A 15650-nucleotide genomic window follows, 5' to 3' on the forward strand; every position below is an offset into this window, starting at 1 on the left:
ACAAAAAATTAAAATTAAAATAAAAATAAAAATAAAAAGAAGAGAAGACACCTGTTTTCACGCGCCCACTAAGAGATTGGGACTTGGGTCCCTCAATATCTTAAAGAAGGTCCTCCCCTAAAACAAATTAGGGTTTCACGTGTGTTTGTCAACCTTTTTGTCGGTCAAAATGGTTTCGCAAGGCAAAACATTTTCTAATATATAATATATATTACACACACGTATGTGTGTGTGTGTATATATATATATTACCATCCATGAAAAAGAAAAAAGAAAACATTAATAAAAGGACTGTTTGGTCTACTCCTACCACTGCTAGCCCTTTCTGCGTTTACATTTAAAAAATATAATAATTAACGGATTGGATAGAATCTCTATAAAGACTCTTTCTCGTGCTTTCAATCCAAATCCCCTCTTCCTTTCCCTCTCTCCCTTCTCTCTCCTCTTTCTCTCTCTAGCATTTCCTCCACCTCTCCTGCCTGCACATGAGATGGAGCTGGGTTTAAGCTTAGGAGATGCATCAAAACCATTTGGGTTTTTGTCAAAAGATCATACAGAGATCAAATCCAGCAACAACAATAACACTCTAGGGTTTTGCATGGCTCTGGGAATCACATCATCAAATGGAAGACAAGAACAGGAGAGAGAAAAAACCCACCACCACCACCATCATCATCAATCAGAAAGAAATGGTACTGATCAGACGGTCTCTGTTGATCCACCTGTTCAGCTGAATCTCCTCCCTCTCTCTCCTGTTCCTCGTCACTCACCTTCTTACCATCAGTCCTTCCCATGGCCTTCTGATAACGGTAATATATATATTATACTACGTATATATTCACACACACTATATATGTATATATAGGTGTATATATAGATATAGTTTTCTGGGTTTGAATTAATTTGTTTTTTTTGTGGGGTTTTGATAGGGAGTTCAGATGGGGGTTCATCGGGAAACATGGGGGCGAGGGGCTTCGACGTGAACGTGACGCCGCGGCCGGCTGCGGTGGCGGAGGTGGAGGAAGGGGCGGCGGCGTCGTCCCCGAACAGTGCGGCGTCGTCGTTTCAGATGGATTTCTGCATTTATAGAGGCGGCGGATCAGATGGTGGTGGAAACAAGAGGGACTCATCGGAGGCGGCGGCGGGAAACGACGTCGTCGACGAGGACGAGAACGGCCTGACTAGGAAGAAACTCAGACTCTCCAAGGAACAGTCGGCTTATCTCGAAGACAGCTTCAAAGAACACAACACTCTGAATCCCGTAAGTATTAATCAATTATAGAGACAGAAATATATATATATATATGGAGAGAGAAAAATCTCGTCAAAGTTTTTTTAAATTCTGTTTTTGATAGTTTGTTTATGTTGCAGAAACAAAAGCTTGCACTTGCAAAACAGCTCAATCTTCGTCCTCGCCAAGTTGAAGTTTGGTTTCAGAACAGAAGGGCAAGGTATATATATATATACACAAATTTTATTTGTTTGTCTATATATATCTGCATACATATATTTATATATCTATATGTGTCCGTGTGAGTATCTACATCTAATATTTATAAATATATTAACATAAACATGATGCATCGGTTTTTTTTTTTTCCTATGTGAATATCTACATGTAATATTTATATCTATTTCTATGTGTGTGTCATTAACATAGTTATGGAATATGTAGGATTTTTTTATTTTTAGGTACCCAACATATGTATTTATTTATGTGTGTGATTATGTGAATATATAAAGGTATATATTAGTATATGTGTGTTATTAATATAAATATGTTTTATATTACTATTTTGAAATGGTTTTTTTAATTAGATTTTGGTAAAGTTGATTATATTAATCTGTGTGTGCGTTTATATATATACAGGACAAAGTTGAAGCAAACGGAGGTGGATTGTGAGTACTTGAAGAGGTGTTGTGAGACACTAACGGAGGAGAACAGAAGGTTGCAAAAGGAACTCCAAGAGTTGAGAGCTTTGAAAACTACTTCCAACCCATTCTACATGCAACTCCCAGCCACCACACTCACCATGTGCCCCTCCTGTGAGCGTGTAGCCACCACCAGCACCGCCGCCGCCGCCGCGGCGAAAACCGCCAACGAACCCACCTCCACCAAACCCACTCATCCCTTTCCCCTCTCCAGACCTAGGTTCTACCCATTCTCTCACCCCCAACCCAATCCCCCCACTTCATCATGAATGATTAAAGGGTTCTGTAAATACTCAAGCTTTGGGTGTTTGTTGTTGGATGATCAAAAATGGTGGTTTGAAAATTTGTTTGGATAGCTAGAATTTAGATGGACAGTTACATAGATTACTAGGTCACAATTAATTGATGATTTCTCCCATATTTTTCATCATTTTCTTGGAATGTAAAGTTGGGAGAAAATACAGGAATTTTGGTTTAGTTTTATGTTTGATTAATTATTATAAATATATGTTTGTTGTTTGTAATTAAATTAAGGTTTGTTTGTCCTTGGTTCAAGCCATAAACATATGCTTTTAAGAAAAGGAGCAAAACTTGTGACTTGTGTGGGGTCCATGCTAATTTTCAATGATTTCATTCAAACCACATTGATGAGGAGGCGGGGGGGGGGGGGGGGGGGGGGGTAGGGGGGGTTTAATTTCATGGAAGGGAAAAGGTGGGGGCTAACAAATATTGAATTGGGACAAAGAAGTCATATTAATGAATCTGTCTGGTAAAGTTGGTACCCATCAACAACAATTACAACACCCTCCAATTATGAGTACACACCAATCAAGTACACAGATCATAATGAATGCTAACGTTGCAAGGCACGTGAGTTCTCACGAGATATCAGTGCTTTTTTTTAATAATAATAAATAAAGAGAGCTAATATTTTTTTGCTCACCTTTGACCAAATGCGATCCATGTGAACTGACACAAGTGCCCCCCTAATTCATGAATAGAAAAACCAAGTCTAAGGAAGAATGTTTGTCACATGAATTGAGTGCATTTATCATCTCTAAATAAAATGTCAACAATCATTTTGAGATTCTAACACTATTGTAATATCTTACATTAAAAAAATAATTTTTTAGCTGAGGAGATTAGCTCGCAGACCGTGATTGCATCTTTGATTCCCACGATCAAATAAGAGTCATATTTGTGTTGTATTCTCATTTTAATGATGCTAAAGTGTTGTATTTTAATGTGTGTAGTGCTTTAAAGGCTAAGGGACTATTAAGTTTCTGACCCTTTGATCACGTCAAGTGTGAATTTTACTTAACGCGGTCAAAGGGGATTAAAAATTCAACAATTACATTACTGTAATATTATTAAATCGAAAATGCAATGGTGAATGATGGATTTTGAGCCTATTGACTTCTAATTGCATTAGGAGGAAACAAAAATAAATAAATAAATAAAGTATTGAGGGTGATAGTGAAAAATCCATCAATCTTAAGGGGCTGTTTGGGTTCTGGGAATTCCATAACCAGTTGACCATTAGACTACGGTGAACCTAAAAAGAAAGGTTTTAGACAATTGTCCAAGACTCTCAAGTCATCGCGCACATCATCGAAGTAGTGGTTTGACCAATTGAGCATTGAGAAGATGCAATGGTGGTTCAAACTTCAAGGTTTATCAACTAAAAAAACAAAAAGAAAGGCGTTGGATTCTCCTTATTCTTGCTTTACACTCAAGTTGACATGTTCTTGCTTCAGCTTGGTCCACCACCAAATTTCATAAGTAGTTGCCGTATAAAGTTTTTCATTTGCAATTTATGCGTTCATGATTATATATAATCATGATTATATATAAATCTTGGTAAAAAGTATATATATATATATATATATATATCTCAAAAACATTAATTTTCAACCAGTCAATTTCATCATTTAGTCACTCGTTTATATAAAAATAAAAGAAATAAAAAGGATAAATTGTCAAACTATACATTTAGGATGTCAACAGGTTTTTATGTTCCTTATTCTCATTAAGAATAATGGGCAGTCTTATAAAACTTTTATTAAAATTTTTGTACTAATTTTAATTTTTTAAAAATAACTAATTTTAATTTAAACTAAAATAAAATATCAATTGGATTTTCAATTAAAAATTCTTATACTAATTCAATTGGGTTTCCAATTTAAAATTCTTCTACTAATTTTAATTTTTCTTCTACGTATTATAACTAAAATAACTAATTTTAATTTTAACTAAAATAAAATACCAGTTGGGTTTCCAATTTAAAATTCTATTATCCACTAATTCAATTGAATTTCATATTTAAATTTTTCTACTAATTTTAATATTTTGTTCTACGTATTAAAACTAAAATCTATATACTATTATTAATTAAAACTACAAAGAGTTCCAGTATTTTAGTACACTAGTTTATGTAATAATATTAATAATAATATAGTAGTAGGAAATACGAAAATTCAATAAAAAGAAATTTAATTAGAGAAGGAAATACATAATATTAAAAAATTAAACTATGAAATATAATGAAACGAGATTTAATTAGAGAAGGAAATATATAATACTAAAAATTTTATTTATTTAATTTAATAAAAACAAATCTAATTAGAGAAGGAAATACTATGAATAATATAGTAGTAGAAAATACTAATACTAATAATAATAATAATAATAATAATAATAATATAGTAGTAGAAAATCTATTCAGAGAAGGAAATATATAATATTTAAAATTTAAATTACTGAAATTCAATAAAAGAACATCTAATTGGAGAAAGAAATATATAATATTAAAAAACTTATCTATTTAATTCAATAAAATGAAATCTAATCAGAGGAGAAATACTAGAAAATACTAAAATTTAATAAAATGAAATCTAATTAGAGAAGAATATAAATAAATTATTTCAATAATTACATAACAACAATTCGATATCAAAATATACCAATAAAATCCTAAAGTAAGAATTCTATATTAAAAATTATTTTTATATTTAAATTTTTATAGTTTATTTTAAATTTTTATAATGTTATTTATTTCAATATATAATATGTTTTTATAATATTATATATGCAAAATTATTCTTATATATATATATATATATATATATATATATATTGAGTAGTGATCTCTTACTCCCCATGGAGTAAGAAAATTCTTCCGCACTTTTTATAGTGACTATCAGATTAAATCTAATGGTCACATTCCAAACCTACCTATATCTTTCCTTTTAATACAAAACTACTATCATTATTTCTAGTTTTCAAATTTAATATTTGCCGATACAATTAATTATAACAATAAAAGGTAAGTACTAAAAAAAATAAAAATAATGATAGTATAATAATAACAGTATTAAAGAAAATATTAAGAAAAACAACTCATTTACAAAGGAAATCTGAAATTTAATAGAATAATAGCATGTTTTGTTGTGAATCTCCTCATTGCGTCAAATTTTTATTGTTATTATGGTAGATATATTGTGTGATTTACTATGACAGATGAGTAATTGGAATATGTTTACATCTAGTTAGAATTTGTGACAAAAAGTTAGAGAAAAATAGATTGAATTTATAATATTTAAATAACATGCATTAAGGGAGGTATACAATAATTTAAATTGTAATCTATTAATTTTTTTATGAGTGAAGTGTAGTGCAAATCATAGATTACATTAAATTGATCAAGTAGATTTTATTTTTAATTTTTTATTATTTTTTAGTCGATGTTTCATTGTTTTGTATGTCAATAGTGTAATTTTTAATTTCTTTTTTACACTCAACTTTAGTATCAGGTCATGGATACAATTTTCTAACACTTATAAATTTTTTTTTATAGAAAAAAAAAAATTTCAATTAATGGTGAGACGTGATTTCAAGAGGTAAAGAGATTTCTATTTTTATTTTTTTAATACTTACATTTTATTGTTATAATTAATTGTATTGGTAAATATTAAATTTGGAAACTAAAAATAGTAATAGTAGTTTTGTATTAAAAGGAAAGTTATAGGTGGGTTTAGAATGTGACCATTAGATTTAATCTAATGGTTATTATAAAAAGTGCAAAAGAATTTTCTTGCTCCATGGGGAGCAAGAGATCAGTACTCTATATATATTTATCTGGCCTTTACAATTTTTTTACTTTATAGTTATACACACACTTTCGCTCACATTCATCACGTACATTACACATTTGTTTTACTAGTTGTAATAAATGGAGATATCAAACACAATTGTGAGGGGCTAAGAGATGATATGGATGAAGCAGAAGTAATAGACTAGCCAATGAATTTGTGGTGAAGACATAGATGTTTGTCTCTATGATAAAATTGTGTTGTTATAAGGGTAAATGTGTGAATTCTCTCCCTTAATGTTTAGCTTAAGGGTTATATTTATAGTCCTAGGTTCCCAAGGTAATACCTAATGAACTCAACTCTACCTGATTTTTGCCTTACACCTAAAGTTATAGGTCATTATCCCTCTAGACGAATGAGAGGTCAAATTCATTACCTTGCCATACCTCAATGTGGCATGACATGTTAAACATTTAATACATGTATTAAATGCATTCGGTTATGCCTAATGATGGTGGTTGAAGTATTAATGATTCTACGGAAAACATTAATGGTGATTGTAAGGGTCTATGTAGCATGTGTTTTATCATCCATTTGGTTAGGCCTATTACTGTGTTAGGCAATTTTTGACTTCTCATTCACCAATTCTGAATCCTCTAAGTGTCCCGTATAATAGTTGTAGGCACACATACGAGACAAATCTACCTTTATCTCATATTACATCATACTCCATACAACTTTGGCTCAAGGTCATGTACAACTATATGTTGGTTCTCAAGGCTTGATAACCTAGTGTGACGCCAGGGTTTATTTTAGACTTGAGGATTTTGTTCTCCATGTTTGATGACCGAGCATGACGTCAGGTTTTTCTTTAGATTGTAAGATTGTATTCTCGAGATTTGATGATCTATCATTAAGTTAGAGTTTTCTTTAGACTCAATGATCATGTTCTCGAAATTTGTTGACCTGACATAACGCCAAAGTTTTTTTCGGATTCGAAAATCATATTCTCGAGGTTTGATAACTGATGTAGTCAAGTTTTATTTTAGACTCAAGAATCATGTTCTCGAGATTTAATGACCTAGTATGAAATTAAGATTTTCTTTTGACCTTTCAACGGGCCACTTAGTTGCTTAGTTTGTTAGCCATGTTGGCAAAGTTTGTTTGACCTTTAAAAGTGTTGAATGTCAAGCACCTTAATTAACCTTGACAAACACATTGAAATAAAGGGGAAAATAAAAGAAAATGTCATTGGAATGAAATAAAACAAAACAGATCCGATCATCTCATGTTCCTGTTCCTCTCTCATTCCGTATGTCCATCTTGTGGATTATTAAACGAACAATACAACACACTATATCACAATATAGTACGCTACATCACATATGCAACTATAATTTAAAATTCATATTACATGCAACATTTACATTTGAAAATGTAACATCAATGCAACATAATACATGTACATTAAATCTAAAACTCTACATTTTTATGTGGTAGTAATATGTTTTGTAACAATTTAAAGCTGTTACTGTAACAATTTAAAGCTATTACTCTATCTCAACAATTTCTTTTTATTCATTTTTAGCTCCCTAATCACTAAATTGAAAGCTCGAATAGTTTTGTTTTTATAATTGGAGAACATGGCATTTCAAGCCCCCACCTAGGGTTTCGAATGAGCCAAACACAATTTTGGTGCTTACTATGTCACCCTAGTAGACTAGTATAACCCCAGAAACAAACAAAGTCCATGTGACAAGCCCATCACTAAAAAAACCAAATTTCTATCACATCCATTGATTAGCTGGCTCTCCATTTAATGGGAGGTCACATACACAACACATGCCAGAAGTTCATGATTATATGTATGTGTGTGTGTGTGTGTGTGTGTGTGTGACTGTGTGTGTTAATGTGTTATAATATAATATCATATATAACCGACCATGGCCCCCCCATCTCATCAAAATCCGTATTGGGAATTATAAGATGGTAAAAAGGACATGACCTAATCCTCCAAGAAAGCTCAACTGCCATTATTATATGTCACCCAATTATTTGTGCTATGTTGGTGTGTTTGTCATCAGATATCTTTATCAAGTGAGGGAGTGTCTTAAGGGCACTCGTTAAGCCATGCTTAATGTTTAATTAATTTGCTTTGGTTCTTTTACTATTTTATATAAAATTTAAAATATATAAAGTACACCCTTCCTTATATGGATAAATAGTATATTAATTGTTAGAGAAAAAGTAGATAACTGCTCAATTTTGTATAATTTGCTATAAGGATTGATAGTACTAAAGTAAATGTTATATTTGGAGCACTAGCGGATTTGATTTGAAATTTTAAAAAATTTAGTTACAAGTTAAAAAAAGATTCGAGTGGGAGTTTCACTATGGCTTGTGCCCAAGTTGGCATTATGCTTTCCCGTCGCAAGGAACATTTTTCTTTATTTATTGTTTGGGATTATGATTTGCGTTAATTTTTGGAGTAAAAATGTATCTATGATTTTTAACTTTTATTTTTCGGTTTTGGGTTATAAGTTTATTTTATTTATATTATGATTTAAAGTTTGAGAAATGATATTCGCGTTTCAAAAAAGTACTCTAACTCTCCACTTTTAATTGAAATGACCAAATAACCATCCTATTCAAACCCTAAAACACTGTGTTGCTTTCTGCTTACCATTTTTATCTTCTTGTCTCTCTTTGGCTAACACGGTCCCATGTTATCTCAATCTCATTCTTCTCAGTTCCATAGTGCTTTTCAATACATAATTTTATGTTGCAAGGATTTTTGTTAGTTCCGTTATTTAAAGTGGAGCGCCTAAGTGTTTTAGTGGAGCGTCAATATATCTCCCTAAAGTTTTTATGATAAAAGAAGTTTTATGTATAGATTAGTGCATCTAATTTTCTCATGGGCACTTGCTAATTATAGAACTTACTTAGGAGTTTACATTCTTGAGCAAAATTGATTTTAGGATTTATGAACTTAAGGTGATATTCCCACTCTCTTTTTTGATAAATGCATTTCCTTTATTTTTTATTTTATTTTTTTGTCTTGATTCTCTTATTTAGCAATGTGCAAAAAAACCATCAACCTAAAAAATCAAACCAGACCGGACCGAATTAAGTGGTCTGGGCTGATTCCATAGCGGTTCGGTTCGGTCCGGTCACAATTTTAAAATAATGGAACCGTAAATTTTTAGTTTGATCCCAGATTAGGGTCCTACACGACTGAACCGGTCCAGACTGAACTATTATAATATATATATAAATATATGTTATGTTATATAACTATAGCTATATTTTACTCTTAACTTTGGAAGGGATTTCGGCACATTGATCAAATGGGAGCCAACATTCATCATTTTTTTTTTTTTTTGCTTCTCCCAATGTTTTGATTTTTGGGTGCGTGCCAACATTCCTCCACCATCTCATTGTTTTTCTTTGCTCACATCGCCTCATTCATTTCTCAGTTCTTATCGCCATAGGATCCAATTGTTGATCAATCTCTCTCAAGCAACTTTCGAAGTTCGGTCATCGTCGTCGATCTTTTATCGCTGCCGTCGGTGACATCCCCTTTCTCACACTCTCTCTCACTTTCAGTTCACAGACTTCTAAGTCACACAGCGTATTTGCGCCTCAAGTACAATCAACAATCACAACGAATCAAGTTTCTTACTTTTCAACCACGAATTTGTCAGTCTTTTCAGTTTCGATAAGATTCAACCTTATTTTAATTTATAGGGTCTATTTCACCCACTTTCCTCTCTCATTTTCTCTCTCTATTTTAGTATTGGATTCGGGAATGTGAATGCTTTTATTGATATTTTTGTTGTATACTATTCAAGGGAAAAAAAAAAAAAACAAAAAAACAAAAACGAAAACAAAAAACAAAAAAAAAAAGAGGGAAATGAAATTCAACTAGAACCATGCAACCGAACCGAACCGAACCAAACTGTTTTTTAACGGTTTGAGCTGGTTTGGTTCCATGTCTCAAATGGTCTGATTCGGTTTCAGATTTTTTGGATCCGTAGGGAGCGGTTTGGTTTCAAAAAATTTCAAAACTGGACCGTGTGCACCCCTACTCTTATTTAAGATTTAAGAATTATAATTTTATTTTATTTTTTAAAAATGGAATGTATTTATAATATATATATATATATATATATATGAGTAATTATCTCTTGCTTACTTATAAGTAATAAATTCATACATACTGGTGGTGGTTGATGTAAAAAAAAATATACTCCCTTTATTTCATATTAATTGTCCACTTTGAAAATTTTGACTTACTGTCACCTTTTATCTTTAAGTCATTTGAAATTGTTTTTAGTCATATTTATTTTATCTACTTATATATTACATTTATCGCATATTAGATATCCATTCAAAATAAACATTTAATATGGAACAGATGTAATAATTATAAAAAATATGTATATAACAATCACAACACCATCATTCACGCAAGCTGTGGATGAATTTCTTGTCGAATGTTGAACAAGAAAGAAATCTTTTTCGTGTGTGTATATATAATTTACTTGTATGTATATGTTATATAAACACCCCAAAATGACTTTTGTGTGATTGATTTTCTATATCATGTTCAAAGATCGTTATAGACCATACATATGTGGTGTAGACGGTTATAGATATGCCCCCTATCTTTATTTGGTCTAGGAGATTTCCTAGGTGTGATAAATTGGACCTTTCCCAACTAAATCAAAATATTATGATTTGAGATACATGCATATATGTGTGTGTGTGTATATATATATATATATCGAAATTGCCAGTCTCACATGCAATTGTTGCACGTGGAAAGCACGCATTGCCCTCGACCTTGTCAAGTGGTAGTTGTTTAAGATATGGTGCCCACCATTAGTGGTGTGATTAATGTGAATGGGCTTTTTAATCATACTATGATTAGTGCACTAATCAAAAGCAGACCAATTTTCTCACCAACCAACCAAATGAAAAGGTCACAACATTTATGTTAGGATAGAGTTAAGGTTACATCACTAAGATTTATTGATTTGAATTATGATAAAAAGGTTGAAAACATCAACCCTCTTAGACGATTTTCAACCTCATATTTTCTTAATTAGATGAAATCTAATATTGATTAGTGTTTGACATAATTGAGCTAATCAATGATATTTTGACTAATATTGGGAATTTTTTTTTTTTGGAAAAATAAAATATTTGGGTAGTTTCATCACATTTTTTTCCTTTTGATATGGAATGACAAGACATCATTTAACATGTGTTATTATTGTAATTCAACATCGGGTCTTTTACATTTTAGGGTAAAGTACAACCCTATTACCTGAGGTTTGGCAAAAGGACATTCAGAAGAAACTTACCTATTTTTTGGATAGAGACACTTCTTTACATGAAAAATTTACCAAATTACCCTTTAACCGTTTAGGAGACTTTTTAACTTTACAATTTAATATGAATAATTTATGTATAAAAAAAAAGAAAAAAAAAAAAAAAAACTTTATATTGTTCACTTTTTTTTTTTTTTATTTACTTTATAAATATCCCAACTTCTTTAAAATGTAGACGTCTAAAGTGATTTTTTAATTTAATACATATATTTCAAATAAATTATATTTTGTTATTACTTATTTTCTTTTTCTTTTTCTTTTTAAATTAAGATACTTAATTCTTTCATCTAAAAAAATTAAACCAATCTCTTTTCCTTAAAAATAAAAAATATAGTACCAGTATAACTTTATGCATCTTAAATTATATATCAAATATTATGCATTTCTCAATATAAAAGAAAATAGGTACCAGTATAACTTTATGCATGTCTTTGTTTTTTTTTTTTTTTTTTCCCTTTGTTTTATTATTTTTTTTTTCCCTTTTATGTTTGGAAATGCATAATATTTGATATATAATTTAAGATGCATAAAGTTATACTGGTACCAAATTTTTTATTTTTAAGAAAAAGAGAATATTTGTTTATTTTTTTTAGATGAAAGAATTAAGCATCTTAATTTAAAAATAAAAAAGAAAAAGAAAAAGAAAAGAATTAATAACAAAATATAATTTATTTAAAATATATGTATTGGATCAAAAAATTATTTTAGACGTCTACGTTTTTTAGAAGTTGGGACATTTATAAAGTAAATAACAAAAAAAAAAAAAGAAAAAAAAGTGAACAATATAATTTTTTTTTTTTTTTTTTGTTACTTTTTTTTATACATAAATTGTTCATGAGGGTATATTGGTCTAATTTATTAAATTGTAAGGTTAAAAAAGTCTTCTAAATGGTCAAAGGGTAATTTGGTCAATTTATTATGTAAAGAGGTATCTTTGTCCTTTTTGAACCTTTAGGGTGTGTCTTTATCCAAAAAACAAGTAAGTTTTATCTGAATGTCTTTTTACCAAACCTTAGGGGTGTGGCTGTACTTTACCCTACATTTTAAAGTGAAAAATGGAACTTTGAATTATTAGTTTTTTAAAAAATAAAAAATTCACTATTTCATGAATCTATGATGCCCTTTATAATATCTAAATAAATGCCAAAATATTTCATGTGTTTTTTTAGTTTTAACAAGTAAACACAATTTCATAAATAACTGCATATGATTGGTCAAGACTACGTCATCTCAGATAATGTAAAAATATCTCGAGAGAAAGTAGGCCCTATCAATATATTTCTCTTTATAATATATAATTAAATGTCAAAATATTTCATGTTGTTTTAGTTTTACCAAGTAGATACAATTACATAAATAATTATATGTGATTGGCCAGGACCATCTAATTCCGGATAATGTAGAGTAGTGCACTATTGTTATTGGTGAATAGAAAAATAATTATTAAATAGTATGGTACTACACGTCGCGATCAATCACAACTTGATTGATATGCAAATGAAAAATTGAATAAAATTGAGACTTTTGTTTATGTCAAAATAAAATATTACAAAATTAATTATGTATCAAGTTGTGATTAGTTGAGACTGTGTAATTTTCGGACCATGTTATAATGTCTTGAAATAGAGACAAGGTCCGCAAGAAAATCAATATATTAGGTAAGTAAAAATTCATTTTGGAGTGTTAAGTTTGACTCTCTGTATTTACTAATCTAACTTCTAACCCTTCTTGTCTTGTAAAAAAAAAAACTAATCAATGATATTTCTGACTACTGTTGGGATTTTTTTTTTCTTTGGAAAAATAAAATAATTTTTTTTTTTTTTGGAAAAATACAATAAAACATTTGTTTTTTTTCTTTTGATCTATGATAGACATCATTTAACATGTATTATTATTGTAATTCATTAGGCCATCTCCAATGCTAAAAGTTATTTTGGCATGTCAAATTTATATTTTGACAGGTGGTGCAGTGTCAAAATGCTACATTTTAGCAATTATGTTCCAATTGTGCATTTCATGCAAAATGCTATTTTTTGACACAACCATCATTCTTTTTCAACTATTATTCCCACCATTCATATTTGCATCAGTAATATTAATATTAGGCACATTTCAAGTCAAGTTGTAGAGATTAGAAGGAAACTAAAATTAAACCTAATTAAAAAGAAGCAAAAATTTAAAATATCTGATCAAAAAAGGACCAATATATATATATATAAGTATAAATTTATATATTTGAAAGATAAATTGAGCTTATTAATTTATTATTACTTTTTTTTGACTTTTTTAATTGATTGGACTATTTGGAGCACGAAAGTTGTCTTATATTTTATTATCTATAATAAATTGAGCTTATTAATTCAACAACAAATATATTATCAATAGTTTACAATTAACAACAAAATAAAAGTTATCAGTAGTAATTACCAGTTTCATTCCATATTCAAAAAAAAATTTTAAAAAAAAAAAAAAATTTTTTTTTATTTCAACAAAATAAAGTATGCAAGAATTCATTTTTGACATTTATTTTATATTCTACAGGGAAACATATACTTCAGGATTAGCACTCGAGTAAAGCATCTTCGCTCTGTCACCTTCTGGAGCCGGTCCCTTCTTTTCTGTAGGCCCAGCCCATATAGCAATTGTTATTTCTTTTGCTACAATTGGCCTAAGAAATAGCAAAGTTAAAAAGTAGCAGTCCATATAACATTGCATTGAAGAACCCATTTTTAAACCCACCTGCAATATTTTGAATTGACAACCCATATGGCAGCCCCATTGGAGATGCTCTTTGTGGACTCTTTTACATTCTAGAGTAAAAGGTTAAGCTTTTAAGTTTAGACAAATTAGTGTGAGAATTATTTGTTTTTTAAAAAATAAAAAACTCACCATTTCATCAATCTATGATCCCCTTTTATAATATCTAAATAAGTGCAAAAATATTTTATGTTCTTCTAGTTTTGACAACTTAATAAATTATATATATATATATATATATATATGAGAGATTATTACATAATCTCCACTAATCGAATGCGACTATGTAAGCAAAAGTTGCAAAAAGCTTATACAATTGTATAAATTACTGCATGTGATTGGTCAGGACCATGAATTTAGAAAAAGAGACAATAGTACCTATTTATTGTCACTACTGAATAGAAAAACAATTATTACATGGTATGGGATCATAGTCCTGACCAATCATAACCTAAGTGAATAAAAAAACTGAATAAAATTGAAACGGATATTTTAAAATTTCTTTTGTGTCAAGTTGTGGTTGGGTCGTACGCATAATTTAAGACCTAGGGATGACAATTGGGCGGTTTGGGGCGAAGAACGTCATTCACATCTCTGTTTAGAATAGCTACCCTCATTTCCATCCCAAAATCGTTTATTAAACGGGGTAGGGACAGGACGGAGGCAAGTTTTGTAAAATATTTTTATAATTGTAATGCGAATTTAACTAAAGTAAATAATAAAATAAATTTTTAACTATGATTATAAATTTTTCTCTCTTATGCAGAGAAGAGGACAATGTTCAACTTCTCAATTGTAACTTAATACTAAAATTATGTATTAAATAAAAATAATACAAAAGAACATATAATGATTGGAATATAATAAATTAAACTCTGTTTAATATATACTTAATATTATTGAATTTAAAAATTAAATTATAATTAATTATTATAAACGGGTAAAATTTTGTCATTCCAACTTTATAACCGTGCGAATTTTCAATCCTAATACCTCTTCTCTGGCTCCAAGACCATTTAACCATGGGATGGAACGAGTACCTAACGGGCGGGTATTAATAATGTCCGGAAATGGGGACAAGGTTGCAAGAAAATCAATATAACACGTAAGTAAAAAATCATGGTTAGGGGTCCACAAGATCTGGTAATGATTTGGGAATTGAATGAAAAACATTTGGAGAGTTGAAATTTGAAAAGAGAAAAAGCTATTGACCATGACAACATTTCCAAGCCTCATTCTTATCGTTGAATCCCTGAAATAAATAATGATTTCAGTTGAGAATTTGGGATTGTAACAATCAAGACTAAGAAATTGAAGATTTTCTAGGAAGTAGGTGGTAGTGCAATAATATACATATATATATGTGTGTGTGTGTGTGTGTGTGTGTGTGTGTGTGTGTGCCGGAAAGATGGACATGTTCATAGGAAGTTGGAGGTGATATATTTTGGTTTGGAAGGCCTGTGACATTACTGGA

General features: G+C 30.0%; 1 protein-coding gene across 1 annotated transcript; it reads left to right on the top strand.

Annotated features, from left to right (window-relative positions):
• Positions 1-248: 248 nt before the first annotated feature.
• LOC132287076 (homeobox-leucine zipper protein HOX11-like) lies at positions 249-2473 on the top strand. Its single transcript, XM_059789559.1, has 4 exons — positions 249-809; positions 930-1261; positions 1372-1451; positions 1871-2473. Exons 1-4 carry the CDS (start codon positions 491-493, stop codon positions 2199-2201), a joined length of 1062 nt encoding a protein of 353 aa, XP_059645542.1. The 5' UTR covers positions 249-490; the 3' UTR covers positions 2202-2473.
• Positions 2474-15650: the final 13177 nt, after the last annotated feature.

The sequence above is a fragment of the Cornus florida genome, unplaced genomic scaffold, assembly GCF_030987335.1.
Source record: "Cornus florida cultivar Cherokee Brave unplaced genomic scaffold, ASM3098733v1 CherokeeBrave_3.0.0_Hap2_Chr02, whole genome shotgun sequence".
NCBI classification, from domain to species: Eukaryota; Viridiplantae; Streptophyta; class Magnoliopsida; order Cornales; family Cornaceae; genus Cornus; species Cornus florida.